Genomic DNA, 21,857 nt, shown 5'->3' with positions numbered 1-21,857 from the left:
GATATAAACAAGATCTGATGCGATAAACTTGTGGAAATGACCAAATGCCAGAGGCATTTATGGTTCACCAAGAAAGAATCTCAGAAACTTGAAAATATTTCAGCAGGAACGTAATGGAGGAAAATTAAAGAAGGAAACATACCTCCGACTCAAAAAAAATTATAAAAGTAAGCAACTCTATTTTGTTAAAATTTGTAGTGTGGTGAAATCTATCTAGTCAATTAATACATTTGAATGTATAGGATCTTATTCTTCCTCTGGGTGTGAGTCCTTCTGCAAAACATGGTGTTTCATTAGGGTCTGTTCTTTGGAATTCATACACTGTTTTTCACACTCAAAAGATGGTTTAAAATCTAAAAACATAAAGTAATGTCAAGTTTATTAGGCCACAAATGACCCTTATTAAACCGGGAGCCTTGCTGATGTAATAGCATGTTCATCACTGGGTATGTAGCCTGACATGTCTTACAGAAGTCATTAATTATCAGCCTGAACTTATGAACTTTTCTGCAGTTTAACACAGACAACCTCACACAGTTGCTGACTTAATCTGCATTTTTCTTATTACTGCCCTTGCAGCTTCACTCCTTGGCTCAGTCCATCGATGATGCTCTTCGTGGTTGGAGCCTGTCAGAGGGAGGAGAGGGGAAGGGACTTCTGATGGACCCCGGGGCCCTTCGCGCGGCTGCAGAAAGTGCCGGCCTGCCCCGCAGTGCCAGCTCCCTTCTTATGGCTTTCAGGGATGTAACTGTTCACATAGACAGCAATAGCTCCTACACCATCTCATCCGCGACCACCACAACCACCACCTCTCTGGGAAATGCAAGTGGGGGAGAACCGGGCAGCAGGAAGCCCTCTGTTAGTGGGACAGGCGGAGGAGGGGATGGGCAGTCGATGGAGGAACCTGAGTTTCCTGCCCCTCCGCCCAGCGAGGAGCTGGAAATGGTCGATCCGGGATCTAGGAGGGGGTCCGCGGCACCAGCTGCAGCAGGGGTTGGGTTGGAGAGGGAAAACAGCTCAGACAGACTGGAATCCTCCACTTCCACCTCTACCTCCACGTCAATCTCCACCTCAGTGCAGTCTAATCAGCAACCTGCTCAAATTTACACACAGTACCAGCAGTATCACTACACTCATCCCCAGCAGGTCCCCGGGGGTCCGAGTCCAGATTCCCTGCAGGCCCTTGTTGTCTCTCTGCCAAGGGACCGCTGCCAGGATCCAACTTCCTGTCGCTCCCCAACCCTGTCCACCGACACACATCGCAAACGCCTCTACAGGATCGGACTCAACCTGTTCAACGTGTGAGTGAGCTGGCAGTTCATATAAAGCTCTGTGACTGACAAAATAAAAACACGTTAAATATTTCCCCATCCTCTGGCTTTGACTTCAAAGCTCTGATGTTTGTTTTGAACAAACTCCCAACAACCCTTTAAAATACTTATGAACAGCAGCTTATTATTGCTTGTAATTGCCGGAGGAAAGCATCTGTTTGGTATCATCTTCTGATTGTGTGATGTCCATGAAAAAAATAAAACCCCTTCAGGGGTATGGGGATGAAAAGAGGAATGCAAAATGCAGCAGAATACTAGAGGCAGTGGAGGAGGCCATGAACAATGCTAGAGCTGCTCAGGTTCTAAAAATAGATTCTATGGTGGGCCTTCATTTATTATTAGTTAATACAAATTAAAGTAAATGAACTCAGTGACAGGCGAGCTGATCTCAAAGTCGTGAGCTAACAGCTTTTCTGCATGAGTGCATGCTTCTTTTCCCAGTTTCTCCTCCCTTCTACTCACACTCTCTAACACTCAGACTCACATATATTAAGTTCATTTACTCCCAAGTACAGAGAAACAAAACTTCTGTCTCACCCACACACAAATACCCACACAACCCTACACGTGTACACTTGAAAGCACAAAATCACAACACACAATGCTAATTCTAATACTCTTCTACTTCTCTGGTTTTGGTGGTGCTAGGAACCCCGAGAGGGGCATCCACTTCCTGATCACACGTGGTTTTGTCCCGGACACGGCTATAGGCGTGGCACACTTCCTACTGCAGAGGAAGGGCCTCAGTCGACAGATGATTGGAGAGTTCCTGGGCAACAGCAAGCTGCAATTCAACAGGGATGTCCTCGAGTAAGTGCAGTGTATTCATTTAAAGTTCCTGGCACATAGAGAGACATGTGGTGTGCCTTGCAAAAGTGTTCGTACGCCAACAAAAATAAATCAGGAAAGTGTTTGTGCTCAGGCATTGCACAAAGCAGTTCTCAATATACCATTATGGCACAACTGCAATCCTACCAAAACATGACCATCCACCTGAACTGAGAGAAGAACACAAGATGCCAATTTTAAATCTACGCCTACAGTTATTCACAGCTCAAGTGGACAAATTTATAGCTAGGATGACAATTTGATGGGAACTCCACAAAACTATCTGGCGATTGTGTCAGGGCTGCAAGAAAAACTAGAATTGTACTCAGCCTGAAAAACACATTACATCCATAATGTGGTTTGATGAATGGATGGATGGATGGATGGATGGATGGATGGGTGGGTGGATGGATGGATGGATGGATGGATGGATGGATGGATGGATCCCAGGGAAGGATGCTTTATCTAACCCATCAGATAAAGGTTGAAAAAACATGGTTTCTTCAGCATCCGATAAAGCAGATGAAAATATAATAAAACTCTTAAGTTCTTTAAAAATCAAGATTTAAACTATCTTGAAACATCAGTAATTTTAATCTGTAGTTCCAGTTTTTTTTTTTTTTTACTTTCCCTCATTATTCAACTGCAATGTACTCCTTTTTTGTATGTTTGTCATGTAAAGTTCTTTAAATAGTCTTCTTGCTGAAAATGTGTTATGCAAATAACACATTTTTTGCTTGAACAGGAACAAAGCTGTGGATATAACAGAAGAAACTGACAAGAGAGATGATTGAAAACTGGCTGCCTGTACGCATGTGAGATGGTTACAGAATGCAAAAATTTGGATTCTAATTCGAAACTGGCTGCAGCTGAAAGAAAAGGAGGGAACTCAGATGAACTGAGGACCGATTATTCAATTAAATGAGTGAATAAATACAATTACTAAACAGTACATGAGTAACTTGAAGCATGTCTAGGGGATAATGCTAAAATTGACCTTAAACCCAGACAGAAATAAAAACACAAGCTCAGACGTGGAGCAAAATAATACAAGAACTTGGACTCTCACTCCAAACCAAACCTGAACAATACAAAGTCTTAAAGTACAGAGTGAAACCATAAATAATTAAAGAAAATTCCTAAGAGAACCTGTTTAGGAATGCAAAACAGGTGGTTTACCTTCCAGCATGAGAATTATCCTGAACATACAGCAATGCTACCCTAGAATAGTTTAGATTAAATCATCTGATTAGAATGGTTCTGTCAAAGTTTTGACCTGCCTCCATTTGAGAATCTATGTTGAAAGGTGATGTTCAAGTTGAATGGATTATATAAAGAACACAAAAATGAAAACCATAATTTTTTTTGTGTTGTATTATTTCCACTTTAAAATTATGTATTGAACTACCACATAAAATAGATCAAGCAGTGCTATGTTTGCAAATGTAACATGAAAAAGTTAAAAGATAAATACTTTTGCAAGACAGTGTAAGTGATGAACAGCCCTGAATTTAATAGAAAAGGGGGTCGGTGGTGGTGAGAGGGGCTAAAGGGTTGGTCTGGCAAGCTGAAAACTAAGTAGAGTGTGTGGGTACATTTGAAGATGGTCAACAAACCCAGCTGTATTTTGGATCCTCAGTGATTGTGAGCAACCACAGTGTTTTGACACTAAGCTGCGTCAAAGTCACAGCTCCTCGATAATCTGGGAGACAACAGTAGATAAAATCCATCCCACCTTCCAGCTCCTTCAAAGTAGTTCTGGCTTTCACTTTAAGGGTAAAGGCAGATTTTATCCATTTAATTTCTTGACTGGGTTTAAAGTTCAAAGATAAAAGATTAATTAAGATACGTGTTTCTGGGACTTTGATTGATTCAGCAATGTAAGGAATTATGAAAAGTGTGGTCTACAGATTCACATGTAGCAAACATAGGGTTCTGCTGATATGTGGCACATCTGTAAATGCATGTTGTTACTTAGTGGTTGCTCACCCATCCAATCAGTGTTCAGAGATCCAGGATGGAGGGGCTTTTTGCTGAGGTTGTTGTACAGATTGCAGAAATAGGTCACTGCATCGAACACACTCATAAGTACTCAGCCTCACTTTTCATTCGCTGAGTCAAACAGACATATGTGATGTGCAGAAGCTCACTAATGTACACTTGGAGTCTCTGTTATGTACTTCTGTTATTGCCGTAGCCTGCCTTCAGCCTTTCATGTGCCTCCTCTTTGCCCCCTCTCCTTTTGGATTTCTTTATTTTTCTTCCTTTTACTTATCTCCAGCTGTCACCTGAAACTTTCCTCTGCATTATATTTGTGTGTGTTGACATGTGCATTTTCCAGGTCAATAGATCTGTAATTGAAATATGACTCTAAATAGAGAGACTTAGAATCAGCTCTGACACACAGTTTACTGTGTATTCAAAACACTTTTTTGTCTGACAACAACTAAACCCAGCGTCCTTCTGCTTTCCTCTCGATAGCTGTGTGGTGGATGAGATGGATTTCTCAGGAATGGAACTTGACGAAGCTCTGAGAAAGTTCCAGGCTCACGTTCGAGTTCAAGGAGAAGCACAGAAGGTGGAGAGACTCATCGAAGCCTTCAGGTAAGAACTGTCAGTCGCTGTCGCAGTCGGGGCTCTCGTACAAACAGGTTGTGCTTTTTTAAATTGATGCAAAGTTCAACACGTGACTGAGAGGAGCTTTTTGAGGGCTCTCTGACTCCACATAATGAATCAACTTTGTGCCTGCAGCAGCATATGCGGAACAAGAAAGCAGCGACATGTAACACAGCTCGCATATTTTGCAATATTGCGTGCAGCCTTGAGGGTGCCTTGAGTATCCAGAGTGACAAACTAATAGGCCAACTGCTTAGACTTACAAAATACTTAACTAGTTCTGCTGTCTCATTACGGCAAGCTCTGATGACACCAAAGCAGCGTATCATTAGCAAATTACAATGATTGCCTGTAACCTTTGACTGAACGCGGCAGTGTTTTCTGATTGTAAGCCAATCACAACAGAGACCTGCACTGCAGGCAATCTGTGTGTGTGTGTGTGTGTGTGTGCGTGTTCCATCAGTACAAAAATAGATGCACTGTTTTATCAACTTTCTCTCCTGGAACACGAATCCTCATTTTAAGCAGATTCTTTTAAATACTGCATGTTTATAAACTTTGTATCATGCTGTCTTGCAGATATCACTTTTTGGCATTTTATGTTATAGACCAACACAAACTAGTCGATATTTGTATAGCATTTGTATTCTTCTCACCAGAATGGAGCATCTTTTGTTGCCATTTGGGCTGTAGGTCTTTACTGAGCCATTCTAACACATGAGCATGTTTTGACTCAAAGCATTCCAGTTTAGCTCTGGCTGTATTATTAAGATTTTTATGATGCTGTTTGTTTACCTTTGTTCTCTATCAAACCTATAAATCCTTCTCTGACCAGCTGGATTTATATTAGGTTGCTTTATATCAGGAAAACGTGCAATTACAAAATTGTTGCAGACTGTGCTCACACTTTTTTATGAGTTTAGCTTAATGGGCACTAAATGTACTACTACAATGTTAGTGAATGTCAGTAATACAGACCAAAATACTAATGGGAGTATTTGCATAAATTGCACTTGGAAAAAATCCTAAGTGTCCCATCCAATCAGTTGCATCACACATAATCAGAAAGAATCTCAATTAACTAAATGGAAGTTTGAGGTGAAAAGTTAACAGTGTGTTTATACATTAGCAAGATATTATAGAGCAAGTGGGTTTTTTTTTTTCTCAATTTGGCTCTTTGTTTTTTTTCGTCACGTTTGACTCTGGCCCTGCAGTGCAGAAAAAAAACAACAAAATCAACAAAGGTGATTCAGACATGAATATCAGAGACCTACACCATATCGTCCTACTGTTTTTTCCTTCCTCTGGACCATCCAGTTTTACCTTTAACAAACCCCTGGGTGGAAAGATTTATTTTTTGATGTCTGCGTACCTTTTAGCCATAAAATAATTTGAGGGAAAAACAGATAAGCAGAAGCTGCAATTGGCGCTACATCCCCTGGCTTCAACTGTCCTTGAAGTGTTCCTGCGATATCCAAAGACTTTCCTCGGGACTGAAAATGCAATAGAAAGCTGGTTGTTGTTTTCTCTTATAGAGTAATAGCTTAGCTTTGCTGAGAAAATTTTATGTGTCTCTGCTGATGTGCTGCTGTTTCCCTCAGGAATATGTCAACAGCGTGACATGACTTGAGTCATTGCTCCTTTGAACTCAGTAACTAAGATGTCCTTTTTCATGACAGAGGCATATGATCACCATCACAGCTGCCCTGCCCTTTTGTAGACTGCCTACACCTGTCTGCATCACTTCTATGCTATGTTCGTGTTTCCAGTTTTTTTGCTGACTCAACTTCTATTCCAACTTTAAGAGTCTAATGCCATGCGCTTTTTATGTTTATCATCATGTACAGTCATGTAATGAGAGTACTAGGATGATTTGTTGCATGCTTTTTTAGTACAAATTAAGTTACCAGCTTAGTTTGTTCAACCAGCTCTAAAATAATGCAAACAACTAACTGGAGCAGCTGGTAAATATCATTAGTTTTAGAGATATCTATTAGCTCCAAGATCATAGATAACCTACACAATTTTAGCTTTCACTTAACCTTTTCTGTTTTCAAGTCAATTATAACTGTTTGACAATTGAGGTGGAGGTAGGATAGGCTGACATAGCATTACCTTTAAGTCCATTGCTTTTTTTTAAATCTATGAATTGACGCTAAGGGCAATATTGTGAAAAAGTATCGAACGAGTTTGTTTTGTAATCTAATTTTAGTGATAATTACGACATAGTTTCCTAATAATGATCTAATTTATTAGGGCAAATAAAGCAAGCCAAGCCAACCTGGCCCTATTGGAGAGTTCAAATTTGAAAACAACAGCTGACTAATTTGTTCATGAATTCTGTTTTGCATCTGAAGGAAAATATTTGACCATCAGTTTGTGACCTTAAGTCTAGAGCTGATGGTTTATGCAGTAAGAGAATGAGCCAAATTATACCTTCAGGTCTGACTCTTGAGGAATATAACCCTTCTCTAATGACTAATATAAACAGATTTGCCAAAACGAATGCATCAAAGATTATCAGCAGTGATATAAAAAGCTAATTGCCATTTGTACCAAATTTTTGATGACGGCTGTTGACGCCAAGGGTGACATACCAGTTATTAGATTTTGGAGGTAAGTTCCATAAAGAGCCAGAATGGCTGCTGTGAATTTTTCCCTTAGCAAACATTATCATTAAAAACTGCACTTTTAAAGCTTGGTTTGTCGTGGTCTAATTTAAAAAGTTGTTGATGATCTTTAAAATAGAAGAAGTAACAAAAAGTAAAAAAAGAATAAACTCTGTCAGGCAACTATATTTTCACAATTATATGTCACATCTTTCCCCCCCAAAAAACCCCAACATGGCAATTTAGAAATACTGGTTTAATGGTGTAACAAACAAAATCACCTTCCATAATGATCTGACTTTATGAAGTATACAATTTTATTTATGACAAAAACTCTCATGGCTATGGATAATAATAGATGTTTTGTTAACTGAAGCTTGAGAATATATTATGTGAAGTAATTTTATTTTTATTTTGAATTTTTTTCAGAATTTTTCTAGTTTGCTTGGAAAACTAGAAAATTGCAATAAATTTTTTTTTGGAATTAATTGTCAAAAAATTCTTTTTGGAACTCATCTTGTTTGTTCAGTATCTGTGTGAATTTATGGAACCATCTCTAAATGTCATCTCTGCTTTCCTCTGTGCTAGAGCCCTCGCTAATCAGCGCACGCCCACCACCTCGTTTCAGTCTGCATTGTGCATAACAAGCTCAAAACTCAGCTGATCCACAAAAATTTGTTTATTTTGGGTATAAGCACACTAAAAAATAAGCTGTTAATGTTCACCAGGCTTGGTTTCCCATTCTCTGGCAAAGAGTAATTTGTAGCTTAGTGCTGTTTTGTGACCACAGATTTGCTTTTCCTATATATGGGTTTGAGCGAGGTCTCCTACTCTGTGTGGGAATCAGGCATGCTTGTGTGTACAGCATTATTTATGGTGGACTGAATCTTTTGTTTTGGGTTGTTCTGTGCTTCCTAAACAGTATAGTGCTTACAGTACTATAAGCTACATACAGTACTGTAAGCTTTAGCTTATGTACTGTAAGCTAAATTTAGCTTATTTCATTTATCAGCTAAAGCAATAAACAAAAGCTTATTGTTGGTTTTTAGCATGGATAGTAGTGTCTTTTTTTTGCTTTCTTTTTTTTTTGCAAAGGTTCCATCTGATACATAAATACACAGTAGTAAGGAATTAGATGTTTAATTTGCAACATTTTTTACAAGTAAAAAAGAGTATGTTTTAGTCCCCTTGCCAGGATATTCCTAAATAAAATCTACTTCAAGCAGATTTTGAAGTAGATCTACTAGCTTCCATTGTTGCCTAGTTTATAAGTGTTGCCTAGTTCACTCGAGTGTAATTCTTCCTTCATATACATCTTACTAAGACATGGCCTTCCACTTAATCTGGCTGCTTGGCCTTGGTGAGTGAAGCAGCCATGAGGTCCATGGGAACTCTGAAGAAGCTGCAGAATTCCAAGGATAAAATTAATGAAGTATATGTGGCAAAACTTAAGGCTTCAGGTTCAATCCAAATAAAATAGACTAGAGTTTATAATGATAATGTGACAAAACTGTGGAAAAATGTATATTGCTGCAAGGCACTGTCCTTGCAGTGAACTCAATGCTAATATTTTCCAATGTCTAAAAACAAGATTAAGTAGAAGATTGGTATTTTTAAAAAAAACAACACTTTGATTGGTACTGTAGGGGCAACAATTTGTCGCAGAGGAGTTGGTTTGAACTAAAACTTGATGGAAGAACCAATTAATTGTTGGTGTGGTACTTTTACTCTGCTGTAGTCAGAACACACTAACCGCTTGTGTGTACTCTCTGAAGTGAATTCTTCCTCCTAGGACTGAAATAAATGATCTCCGATTCCCATTTGATGGCCAATCAGAACACCCACTGCGGTCATCAGTTAATCACATTGCACTCAATTGTGTGCCCTGAGCCTCTTGGCGCAAATTACAAAGCCATCAGCGATGTAAAACCACACTCCCCAGGCTGCAGATGGGAGTTGTGAGTTCAGGTCAGAAATAGAGTTGTGTTTTTTAATCAGGAAAGCCAGACGTCCAAGCCAACATTGGTTACGTAATCGTTGTTATGTCATCTGTTTGAGGGTTGTTGTGCTCTTGTTGGGAGTGTTTTTTTTTTTTTATACCAAGTGGTATTTGTGCCAGCTGGCATGCAACTTTTATGTGCAGATATGAAGCTAAGAGATCAGGAGCCTGAGTTTAAATAAACTGGTTACATAAGATTTAGAACTGTGTGAATGAAACACGAATCCATGCACAGACGGAATTTACCACTTCATCTTTTCGCTCGCAGTTTGTTCTCGCAAATGCTCCTTCACGTCTGTGCACATGTCTTTTTGCATACTGCACGCTTTTTCAAAATTGCTGCAGAATTGCATCAACTTGGCACATCAGGAGTTTTGTTTGCGGCTCTGCATGCACTTGTTATAACTGCAGGGATGTTTGAGCCTGGAAGCAGCTCCCTTAAAATAAAGGGGGAGCAAGGCTGTTTGATTGATATCCTATACGTTCCCTGGCCTTAGATCTAGTATAGGATGTGGGAAATTGTTTTGTGGTTATAAAGGTCTCAGATGCAGGCTTTTAGTTGCACATGCTTTGACAAGTACATAGTTCTTTGGAGCAGAGGGGCTTTCTCCATGTCTGCATCCTGTCTGCCTATAAAGATAAAAGCCTCCCACTACTGAGATGGCGCACTGTGTAAGTTATTGTGACAGTAAGGAGAGAAAGCTATTGGGGGGGATGAAGAGGTGGAAACGAGAGTTTGTGAAGCCTGTGGGCACCAGTGGGGTAAAGGAAGTCCAAAGGCAGCCTCAGTGTCTCCAAACAGTAGTGCCTGACCTGGGGCAGAACTCTTCTGCACTGTCAAAAGCCTTCTCCGTCCTGTCAGGCTCCCTCATGACTGCTCCTTCCATGTGAGCAGAAGCTACAGTCAGTAAGTGAACATACATGGAAAACAGAGTGCTCTTTCAGTGTGTTCTAAATTTGAGTTTAGCACTTCTAATGGAGTGTGCAGCATAATTGATAACTTGATGAATCCTAATGAAAGATAAAACAAATCTTCTTGAGGAATGCGTGACTCATCGCAGGTCTGTTGTTCTACACAAGTTATTGTTTTTCTGGTGTTTCTTGATAAATGGGAGACACGTGTGGGATGTCACACCATCCCAGCAACAACACTATGTTTAATTTTAAACAAATTGCTACTTCTATTCTTTTTCACAGAGAAAATGCTACCCACTTTTTCTGAGTTAAGAGTCTCTGAATAATTGAAAGCCTTGTATGTTTTGATGTAAAACTATTCAAAGTGGAAGTTTAACTGTTTTATAGAAAAAATACTTGCACAGTGAAAAAGTTCAGGTTTGTTGGTTGGATGTCAGTTTTAAAATAGATACTTGTTAATTCAAGCTTGGTTAGTTTTCATCAGTTTATAATCAGGATAAAAAGAGAGTTCCCACCTTCTATGGATCTCGTAGCATACCTTTTTTTCAGACTTCTTCATTTTGAGTTCATATTGTTTAATTAATGATGAGGCTGAACTCTGTGGCATGTGATTTGAAACACTTGAGATTCTATTCCCCCCCACACACACATATCTTATATTTTACCAATCAAAGCTTGCATGTTGAAAATCTGTGGGCTGTGTAGAATGATTCAGTCCTGGCCTGATACAGCACATTAAAATCCTATTGTATGCTATGCAGCTGTCAGTTTGTGGTGTGCGTATAGCCATTTGACAACGTATGCTGACTGTACATCATGCTGTCTGATATACTGTTAAGATTTGTAAAGTTCCTACAAAAGTGTTGTGGGGACATTTAGTTATTGTCATCAAATAATTTTATGAGAAAGTTCAACATTGAAGTTATTTTTTAGTCTAGGACAGTGTGACGCAGGTAGATGAAACAAAAAAAAAGTTTAATATTTACAGACTGCAAAATATGTCTGCATTTTTTGCATCATATTTTGTCCCTGCACCTCATGTTTCTTTGGACTATCTCCAATACCCTTTAGATTTATGATTTAATCAATCAGATTTATATGAATCATACCTAAATGGACCTTACTTTCTCCACCTATTATTGTGGTAAAACAAAAAATATTAAGACGATGCTGTAATAAAGTCACATACACTTTATTCCTCTGTTCTTTGTCTCCTCAGTCAGCGGTACTGTATGTGTAACCCTGATGTGGTGCAGCAGTTTCACAACCCAGACACCATCTTCATCCTGGCCTTCGCTGTGGTCCTCCTCAACACCGACATGTATTCCCCCAACATCAAGCCACACCGCAAAATGGGGCTCGACGACTTCATACGCAACCTGAGAGGTCAGTGTTCGATTTTATTGTGCTGTATCTGTTTGTGTGTGTTTTAGTGCACACTTGTAAGATCGATGCTGTGCTATATAGGGTCTTGTGAACAGAGGAGCAGCATGCAAGTTCCACACTTCATGACAGGTGGTTTTATGAGCAGAGATCTTTTTTTTTTTAGATTGGATATAAATATATATAAAGGAGATGTGCACAGATGTACAGCTGAAACACTTGACTGTTGATGTGGAGGAGATTAATTGGGATGAAATGCCAGGAAGAATGATGAGGAAGATGAAGAGAAGAGGAGAGGGCAGGGCAAGTCAAAGCTTTACAACAAGCTGCCTCATATCAACCTTACTATCGGTTTTCTGAGTGACGGCCTCTTGAACTGAAATAAATTACTCAAAGAGGCTGTGGATGCCTGCCTCTGCTTGCTATCGTCAGAAAAACATCAGCTTTGCAGGATGAGATTTCTGATATCCTTGACTCTCTTCTGGAATCTGCGCAGTTAATTAAGTCTCGCTCAGTGTCAGATTTAATGATAGTGATACTTGGTTTTCTAGAAACATCTTATCACCTTTGTTGAATTACCTGAAACTTCTAATGCTGTCTATCCACAGGTGAACAGATACATGCATCAGCAGCTGGAACAACTTTTGTCCTACAATCTTAAAAAAAATCATATACATTAAAATCATATACATTAATTATACTTAATTGATTATAATTCATTTTAGATTTTATTATACAGTTAGAACCAGGTAAAGAAAAAAACATCTTGCGCAAATTGCTCGTTTGAAATTGATGTTGATAATTCCCTGTCCCCACAATCATATATACAGAAGTGCAGCTCCAAAATGATAATATTTCAGAAATTGAAACTGATATATTAAGATTCATTACACATAGAGTGAAATCTTTCAAGTATTTAGTTCTTGTAATTGTGATGGTTAAGACTTACAGACAATGAAAATTCAAAATGCAATGTCTCAGAAAATTGGGGAATTACATAAGATCAATAAAAAGTGTATGTTAAACAGCCATGTCAGGCTTTGTAAAAGTGTTAATTTCTATGCACTCAGTACTTGGTTGGGCCTTCTTTTGCATGAATTATTGGCTCAATATGGTGTGGCGTTATTGGGTTTGGAGTCTCTCATCTTCCTTTTGTCAGCAAATTGGCAGCAATCAAGCACAGTAACAGCATGGTCATTAAAATAGCTTTTGGTAACTTTGGCAGTGTGGGCAGATGCCAAGTCCTGTTGGAAAGTAGCATCTCTATAAAGCGGTTTGCAGAATAAAAGCATGAAGTTATCAAAAATGTTGTGCTTGGTGACTGTGTTAACTGCAGACGTCAGAAGAGACAGTGGTCCAACACCAGCAGATGATATGGCACCCAAACCATCACTGATTGTGAAACTTTGGTCTGGACTTCAAGCTTCTGTGACTTCTGTTCCTCTCTGCTCTTTTCCTAGACTTTGGGACATTGATTTTCAAATGAAATAGAATGCTGTTTTTTCTTCTGAAAAGAGGAGTTTGGATCACTGAGAAATAGTTCAGTTCTTTTTCTACTTATTTAGGTAAGACAGTGTTGACTTGACACAAGGAAGGCCACATTTATAGCACAAGTGTTGGATTGGTCTGTGTGTAGTTGCTCTTGATGAACTGACTCCAGCCTCAGTCCACACCTGAGGCTGTTAAAGTTGTTAAAGGTGCAGTTTGGCTTGTTGCTGATGCACCTTTTTCTTCCACACTTTCTCTTCTACTCAATGTTTTATTAATATGTTATGATACAGCACTGAATAACCAGCTTTATGATATTTTCACATTTGTGTGTTTGTATAATAGGTGAGTTTCAATGCCAAATGCCTGGTTAGTCCATATGTACTTATGTTTTATTCTTATATTTTGTGTTGTAGCCTGGGTGACTGTGTAAGGCTCTTGGCAATGGGTGAAATATGCCCATGCAAGTTTTCTACTACCAAACAATTCATCCACGAGAGTAAATGAAGAATCTATCCATTCAAATATGAGTAATAAAAAATCTGAAACTTTTTCACAGTATTTTAATTTTTGGAACCTAAACTATTTTGTCTTCAATCCATTCAGATTATTAACTATCAGTATGACTGTTGCATCCAGTTACCCTTTAAAGTGATTCACGGCCACAATGTATGAATAATCAAAACTTACAGTATTGGCCAAAAAAGAATGCTGAGATGACTGCTAAGGTGAAAATGAAAAACGATGATGATGCAGAAGATGGGGAAAAATATTTCATTTTATTCTGTTTCAAAACGGAACTGGGAATCCAACGGTGCTGCTGAAGGAAAATCAAAAGAAACTTTAAACAGAGGGTAATCCATAATGTGTCAGGCATTAGTCAGGGAAAGAAACAATTAAAACTATCTGGCAGTGAGCCCAAGAATTTTGCCACAATTTGTACAGAGATAATTAAAAACAAATGAAGAATGGCTGAATGGCAATCAGCAAACAACAGCCAGGTGTGTGAGGGACGGCAGTTAAATTAAGTGACTAGAGGAGAAAGGTAAAACAAAAGCAATCATAGTAACAAAAGCAAGATTAAACAAAGTAGAATAGGAGATAACAACACAGAACATAGAAGCAGAAAACAAATAGAAAAATCCAATACTCACCACAGTAATTCCTGCAGACCATGTCATTGTCTGTTATGTGTCATGAATTTCAATTTGGTATCATTTATTTAACTACTTAAACAGCTCCCTAGATCTGAAGAGAATTTTTTTCTTTATGTTGAACTATTTAAAGTCTTGTTTGCTTGATTTTAATCACCTGTTGATCAAATTTCTACTAAAAGTCTGAAAAAGCTGCTCAGGCTAGCATGTTTGTGACATGTATGATCATGTTTACATTTAATTCTAAGTAAAATTTTCCCCCTCCATTAGACAACATAATGGCATGTAAAGTACAAGATATCTTAAACTAGGTGCAATCATATAGCTCAAGAATAAAAATTATATCTATATTTTGTAAGCTAATATTATAGATCAGTAGAAATACACTCTACGTATCAAACTTCGCAAATTTTTAATTATAAAATAATGTAAATTCATGTCTATACACTTTATAAGGTTCATGCATCAATGACTTATAAAGCAACATACTCATTTGGCGGAGCATGAATACTGCGTGTCAGTTAACAGAAAGAAACTGAACAACGTCTAAACATCTGCTGTTGATACACAACTTTATATTTTGGTTTGACAGACTGGATAAGGCTACAAACCACAGAGAATACAAGACACCCAGTTATTCTTCTAAAATCAAACCTAATTTTACAATCTACATAGTCTTTTATTTAATCATAATAAACCATAATTTCAAAATACAGGGTTTTATGTCTAATCAGGACACAGAAAAACCAATGCATACTTTTTGTAGGTTATATTATTGTGATGGTGTCTTTAGAGGTGTGAATAAAAATGGAATCGGGCAAATATAATATGTTGTTGCCAAGATCCTGACAAAACAACAGGAAAATGGATCATATCCCACCTGAACTTAAATCAGTGCACTGGCTCCCTGTTTGTAAAAAGACAGATGAAATAGATTAAAGTCTTGTTAACGGTTTTTAAATCACTAGATGGATTCTCATATCACCAGGTTGCTGTTTCTTCATTAGTGTTTGTTAGACCCGAATCAAATAAGAGGAGGCAGTGTTTAGTTTCTATTCCCCTCAGCACTGGAGCTGACAACATAAAAACACAGCATATGCAGAAAAAAAAATTTCTATAAAGGTCAAAAATTATTTTGTCAGTTTCATTTTATGTTTTATGTATGTAATTGTTTTGAATTTGCATTTCTCTAAGATTTTCTTTTAATGTGAGACTTCTTGTTTTTCTTTATGTTCTCTTCCTTTAAATTACTTCTTCTCTAAAGAAATTTTAGCAACTTTGGTTGTGAAGGATTCTACGCAAAAGTCTTGGCTTCACTAAACTATTTAGATTTCTGTTATCAAATTCTTCAGTAAAACACTCAACTGCATAGCAGCAACACAAAATGAGCAACGACATGCTGCAGACTTGAGAGGTACACAAAATTCTGCTCCAGTTAGAATAATTATTTATTGCTTTTAGAGGGTTTAAAAATATATAAAAATACATTTTAAAGACTATAATTTATGTTTATTGCTTCTGATTGGATGTTTTGAAGCTTTCTGTGCTACAGAGCAAAGGTATCAGAACCTCATGTGAGTTTTTATTTTTATTTTTTATCACAACCAGTCCAGCACTGAATGAAGCTTTGAATTCTCTCAGGTGTGGATGATGGAGCAGACATCCCCAGAGAGATGGTTGCAGGCATTTATGAAAGGATTCAGCAGAGAGAGCTGCGCTCCAACGAAGACCATGTCACATATGTGAGTCGTGTGGAGCAGTCCATCCTGGGCCTGAAGACAGTCAGTATCAGACTTTTCCTCTTTTCTTCTCACTTTAATCGTGTCTCGTTCGGTTTGAACTGTCTCACAGCAGTCTGTATTACATTAGCCGCCCTCTCCGTCTCTTGACCTTGTTCCTTCAGGTCCTCGCTGTGCCCCACAGACGGCTGGTGTGCTGCTGCCGTCTGTTTGAGGTTCCCGATGCCAACAAACCTCACAAACAGAAACTCTCTGCGCTCCAAAGGGAGGTGTTCCTCTTTAATGACCTGCTGTTGGTAAGGATTGACCTTCAAAGAGATACACTGGTGTGCATGAACATGCATGCTGTCACGTGCACAATAGGAAATATGGTTTGAAATCCAGCATGCGACTACGGAGAGTTTACTATCTTTGTGTGTGCAGATCCTGAAGCTGTGTCCCAAGAAGAAAAGCTCAGCTTCATACACTTTCTGTAAAGCAATGGGTCTTCTGGGAATGCAGTTTCACCTCTTCAGCAATGAGTGTAAGATGCTACTTTACTTTGCAGCAATTTATTCCCATTACAAGCCCTAGCTTTGTGCACAAAGAGTGCTGAGCTCGCCAAGTTGTCCATTTTACTGTTGTTCTTTCAGATCAGTGTCAGCACTCAGACTGTGAGGGTTCATTGCAATACATAACGGCACACATTGCTATTAGAATTGTGGTAAATATCCTTCAGTAAAAGTGCTTTACTGTAACTGATTCAAATATTAAATTTAAAATGAAAGAATAGTTCAACCTTCCAGTCTGAAGCTGTAAAAAACATTTATAAATTACAATAGAGCAAAGAAAATCGCCAAGGGACCTAGATGTCCAGACTGCTTTGTATTAATGTTCGTCCTTTAGCTCTAATTCTGATTGAAAGAGTTTATGATCAGATTAACATGGCAGTTTCAGCAGCAGCTGAATCCACAACACACAAAATGTTGCAATCTTAAATAAAATGTTGCATTTTTAAAAGAACCCAAAACATTTGTCAGCATGTGCTTTCAAGCAATTACAAAACAATGAACTGATGTTACACATTAGCACACTTACGTTTTTAGCCCCCGGTGTCCAAAACTTTATATTTTTTTAACCTATGATTTGAAAGTCTATTTTAAGGGTGTTTTATTAGCTGCAGTCATTTAGAAAAATCTAACAGAGCTGAACTCAGTTTTAACACTCTGCAGGATGCACATTTTCTCACCCCTTGGATATAATTGAAGTTCTTCCTTTTCCTCTCTCTTGTGGTATTTACTCAGATTACGCTCACGGCATTACCATGATGAGCCCCTTTACCTCAGAGAAGAAGCAGCTGGTTAGTTTCTGCTCTCCCAGCGGAGAGGAGCTCAGGAAGTTTGCGGAGGAGCTCAGAGAAGCGATCGCAGAGGTCAACGAGATGGAGCAGATTCACATTCAGTGTAAGGACACAAGCACACTGCTCTCATTACATGGACATTTGATTAAAACCATGGCACGCCGTCAGGCGCTGACAGCAGTACTTGCCTGTTTCGCCTTGTAGGGGAACTGGAGAGGCAGCAAGGGATCCAGTCGCATGGTTTGCACACCAATGGTGGGCAAATGGACACACACACGGGACATGGCTCTCCCTCAGGTGCTGGTTTTGCTTGTGCAGCATAATGAGGCATACATTAACTAAATGTCAGGCCCTTATATAATATGCTTGGGTTTTAGTGAGCATATATGCCAGATGACTGACAGAGATAAATTTTCATCCCACAGGCCAACAGGATGTGTATGATAAAACTGGCAACAACAACACAGTAGAGGTGAGTGCCTAAGCTACTCTCGTCTCCCTCAGGTAAGTATCTGCATATTCAGCTCTGTGAATGTTGCGTGTGTTTGTGTGCGTATATGCAGTTAGACAGGGACTGTGCCTCATCCTGAAAGGAAAGTGCTTTTTGCTTTGCTTTAAAAGAGCACCGCCTGCAGCACATCCCTACTCTACAGACAAATCTACAAAGGCTGCTAAGAGGTGGCTCTGTAGTAGCGCTGCAAACAGCCTCATTCTGTTTCTGATAAGTGGACCAGCAGCCGCTGCTTACAAAAGAACCCATCAAACATCCCAGCTAATACCTGCCAGACTTCCCATTTGAGCCATCACAAGGTTCCTGGAATACCATCGACAAAGCTAGATAAGCTTAATACTGTAAAGGTCTAAAGGTGCATGTGTTAATGTTGTTGGGTCTTGGTGGGACAAGCTCCTACTTTAAAGTGATAGTCCTGGATTTTGTTTCTATTAAAAGGTTATAAACAGTTAATAACTCTCGCGGTGATTTTACTGAATAAAAATTCAGATCAGTTGGCCTTGGAGAGCGAAGCTAGTGAATAGTCTACCGGGTGCCTTGACTAAAAAGAGACCTCAAACTTTTTCTAACAATTTCAATTTCAAATGTTATTCTGCTGATATTTTATGGACTTTAAACTGTTGTCATGTATTCATTGGCCAGTTATTTACAGAGAAGTTGGTCATTTATAGAGGAAATGGAGGTTGGAGTCCAGTGAAACCCAGGTGCTAAGAACAGAACATTTAAAGCATTTCTGGTCAGATCAGTTGTCAAGCAGAAAAGCAAGGCAGTGAATAAAAATCCCTAAAATTGTGTTCACTTAAAAAGCTATACTATTTTCACTTTTTACACTGCCTTACCGTTGTATGAGATCCTTAATACATTACATGCTCAGTATGATTTACATAATGTTGTATCACCTCCAACCCCATTTTCAGCGTAAATGGTCAGCGACTGTACATAACCCGCTTAATGCAAACATGACGACATTTTAAAGTTCACCAAACGCAACAGTCATAAAGGTGTTTTTAAGGAATTGTGTGATTTTCATGGTCTTTATTCACTGTAGCCATGGAGATAGGCAGAGTAAAGGGATGGAAACATACAGAAAAGTCCCCTAGCTCAGGAACTGAACCCAAGACAGATTGCAATGACTAATGACCTCTGAATATGAGGCTTCTGCTCTGCAGCTACAGCGTTGTGCTACCACAAAATCACTGGATTTAAAATAGAAGTGGACTTATACTAAATAAAGACAGCAAGAGAGTTACTACTGGGAACATATTAACTGCATATAGCCTTTTAATAGAACCTCTTTGAAAAAAAATCCTTTACCATCTCTTTAAACATAGGCATATAGATGAATCTGTTCTTTCTTTTGCAGTTCTGTCCTTGTTTTACTCATTTTTCCCTCTTTCCCCCCACCTTTCGCTTAGCCCCTTAGAATTGTAACTTATTGTGTTAGGGAGACACCATGCCCTCGGTGTCATCTCTTTCCTCTCCTGATACTCCTTTATCTCTAAGCCTATCATTCTGCCACTCATTTTCTATTACGGCACACCCACATACGTAAAACCCGAACTGCTCCTGCTAAAGTTTCTGCCTACGATCTCGTCTTACCCCACGGCCCCTGTTTTCTCCTCCCGGGCTGGTGTTTGCATCAATTGTGACCAGAAATGAAATATGGATGTAGATTTAGTAAATAGATTAGGGACAGCAAGAGAGAGTGTGAATTTTGCATGTGCTCGCACTGCATGCTACCACCTGCATGCCTGCATGCCCATGTGCGTTAACACACCAGAGGGCTGCGTAGAGGCTGCGTTCAGGCTGGTAACTCCTCATGCGTTCTCTGACTGTTCCTAAACTAGGTGTCAATTCACAACAGGCTGCAGACCTATCAGCTGAGCCAGCCCAGCATTGAGTCCGCACCCCTGGCCCTGGCTGCACCCCCCACCCTGCTCAGCCCCGTCCAGGCCGGAGAGCTCCGCCCAGAGACCCTCATCCAGTGCCAGCAGATTGTCAAGGTGATCGTTGTGGACCAGAGCGGACGGGGACGGATGGAGGCGTTTCTCAGCCAAGGCCCGGCGACCCATCAGCTCATCCAGTCTGCCATGTCTACTCCCGTCCGAGTCAGAGAGGGAGACGGACCCCAGCCGCCACTGCCGCCTCCTCCTCCACCTTACAACCACCCCCACCAGTTCTGCCCACCTGACTCGCCCATGCCCTTCCACCACACCATGCCCCTCACCCGCCGGCGCAACTCCAGTGGCTCCCGCAGCATTGTATGAAAAGAAAAAGAAAAAAAGTTGATCCTCACACTTGCACAAAGTCGGTGTAGCACAAAGTCAACGCAAAAAATGTTGAGAAAATGCTATATATGTGGAAGGAAAAAGAAAATCAAGAATCTGCTCAGAACTTGATCAAACTGTGTGATTTGTTTTGAATGTGAGCTTTAATAGTTGTTCTGAAAGACATCTTTTACTTCTTTTCTCTACAAAATCTCACCCAGTATTAACTGATGTAGCCTGTCTACATTTCCCAGTTTTTAAGGAATATGCTTTGTTTGCATTTTTAAGTGTCAGCCATCAAGCAAATGTCTCAGCAAACTCGGATCAAGAAACCAAGCGAAAGAAAATCTGTCCTAAAAGGACAAGAATAAAGGACTGTTTTCTGTTTGGGATATTAATATTGCCCTTCATTGGTGTGGATCTTTACTGGAGTGAATGTGAGGAAATCTTTCAGTATGTCTAATCTGAAAAAAAAAAAACAACAACAAAAAAACAAGTTAATAGGACCTTGAAAAAGTACTAGTATCACTTGAATTTATTCACATTAAGCTTGGTTACACAAATTTTAATCTATTTTCTTGGGATTTTACAAAGTGATGCAGAATTATAAAGCAGAAGGAAATGTAATGTCTTTTGCATTTCTATGTAGCATTTCTATGTAGCATTTCATTTTGCGATCCAAGCTGTAAGATCTTTGAACTATGTTCACCAGCGTTACACATTCTATAAGGGAATTTTTGACCACATTTATTTTATAAAATAGTCCAAGCTTATTCGAATCACATATATGTACATCAGCTTTAAAGTCTTGCTGAAGATTCCCTATTTGATTTAGGTCTGAACTTTGACTAGACCATTCTCAAACACAAATGGTTCTGGCTGTGTGCTGGGGTCAGTTCTTAATGGCAAATGAACCTCTTCCCAAGTCTTACTGTGACCATTCTCTAGTTGATTTTTTTCCCTGCATTTAGATACATCAATGCTTATAAACTGACCATCTTCTCTGTTCCTGATAAAAAAAAGCATCCTCACAGTACAATGATGCCAATACTATGTTTTGTCATGAGGACAGTGTTCTTAGGGAGAGACGGTTTGTTAGTATTTGACATGCAATTTTATATTCGCACCAAAAGGTTTAAACTTAGTCTTATCTGACCAGAGCATCTTTCTGCACATATTTTCCGTCCCCCTGCTGTGACATTGTTGTGTTCATACTGAGGTGGATTTACCAACTCTTACGTATAAACATAAAATATAAAATGAAAATCAACATTTTACTTTTCTTTTCTCCCCACCAGGGGGTCTTTTTGTGGGCTCTAGTGTTCCTTATATGACAGTAGGCTGACAGGAGAGGGGGGAAGACATGCGGCAAATGTCGTTGGGTCCGGGAATCGAATCCGCGACTGCCACATCGAGGACTCAAGGCCTCCAAATGTGGGTTGCGCTATCCCCTACACCACCACAGCACGCCCCAACATTTTACTTTTACTGCTCTATTATGCAGTAACTTGTGTTTGTCTACATTGTAAAATCCCAATAAAATACATTGAAGCTTGTGGTTGTAATATACAAAATGTGGAAAAACTTCAGGCATGAATACTTTTGCAAGGTAAGGTATTTGGTTGTCTATTCTTGATTTTGTTGGAAACAAAACAAATCGATGGAAAAATTGTTCCCA

The 21,857-nt window shown here is 39.2% G+C and overlaps 1 protein-coding gene across 2 annotated transcripts in view; it reads left to right on the top strand.

The window, feature by feature from the left end:
• The window catches only part of iqsec3b (IQ motif and Sec7 domain ArfGEF 3b), a 39,081-nt gene extending 17,538 nt beyond the window's left edge, over positions 1-21,543 (top strand). Inside the window, exons 5-15 of one of the 2 annotated variants that reach the window (XM_044124632.1) lie at positions 580-1,301; positions 1,980-2,141; positions 4,641-4,763; positions 11,518-11,684; positions 15,965-16,104; positions 16,227-16,358; positions 16,486-16,585; positions 17,346-17,504; positions 17,606-17,698; positions 17,827-17,873; positions 19,760-21,543. In XM_044124632.1, coding sequence (XP_043980567.1) covers positions 580-1,301; positions 1,980-2,141; positions 4,641-4,763; positions 11,518-11,684; positions 15,965-16,104; positions 16,227-16,358; positions 16,486-16,585; positions 17,346-17,504; positions 17,606-17,698; positions 17,827-17,873; positions 19,760-20,179 — 2,265 coding nt within the window. In that variant the 3' untranslated portion in view covers positions 20,180-21,543. The remainder of the gene's footprint in view (positions 1-579; positions 1,302-1,979; positions 2,142-4,640; positions 4,764-11,517; positions 11,685-15,964; positions 16,105-16,226; positions 16,359-16,485; positions 16,586-17,345; positions 17,505-17,605; positions 17,699-17,826; positions 17,874-19,759) is intronic. The other variant, XM_044124633.1, reaches the window with a different exon arrangement.
• Positions 21,544-21,857: the final 314 nt, after the last annotated feature.

Source organism: Gambusia affinis, linkage group LG08, assembly GCF_019740435.1.
Source record: "Gambusia affinis linkage group LG08, SWU_Gaff_1.0, whole genome shotgun sequence".
In the NCBI taxonomy this organism is placed as follows: domain Eukaryota; kingdom Metazoa; phylum Chordata; class Actinopteri; order Cyprinodontiformes; family Poeciliidae; genus Gambusia; species Gambusia affinis.
Note: the sequence above shows the minus strand (reverse complement) of the source record. Positions and strands in the feature narration are given on the sequence as shown.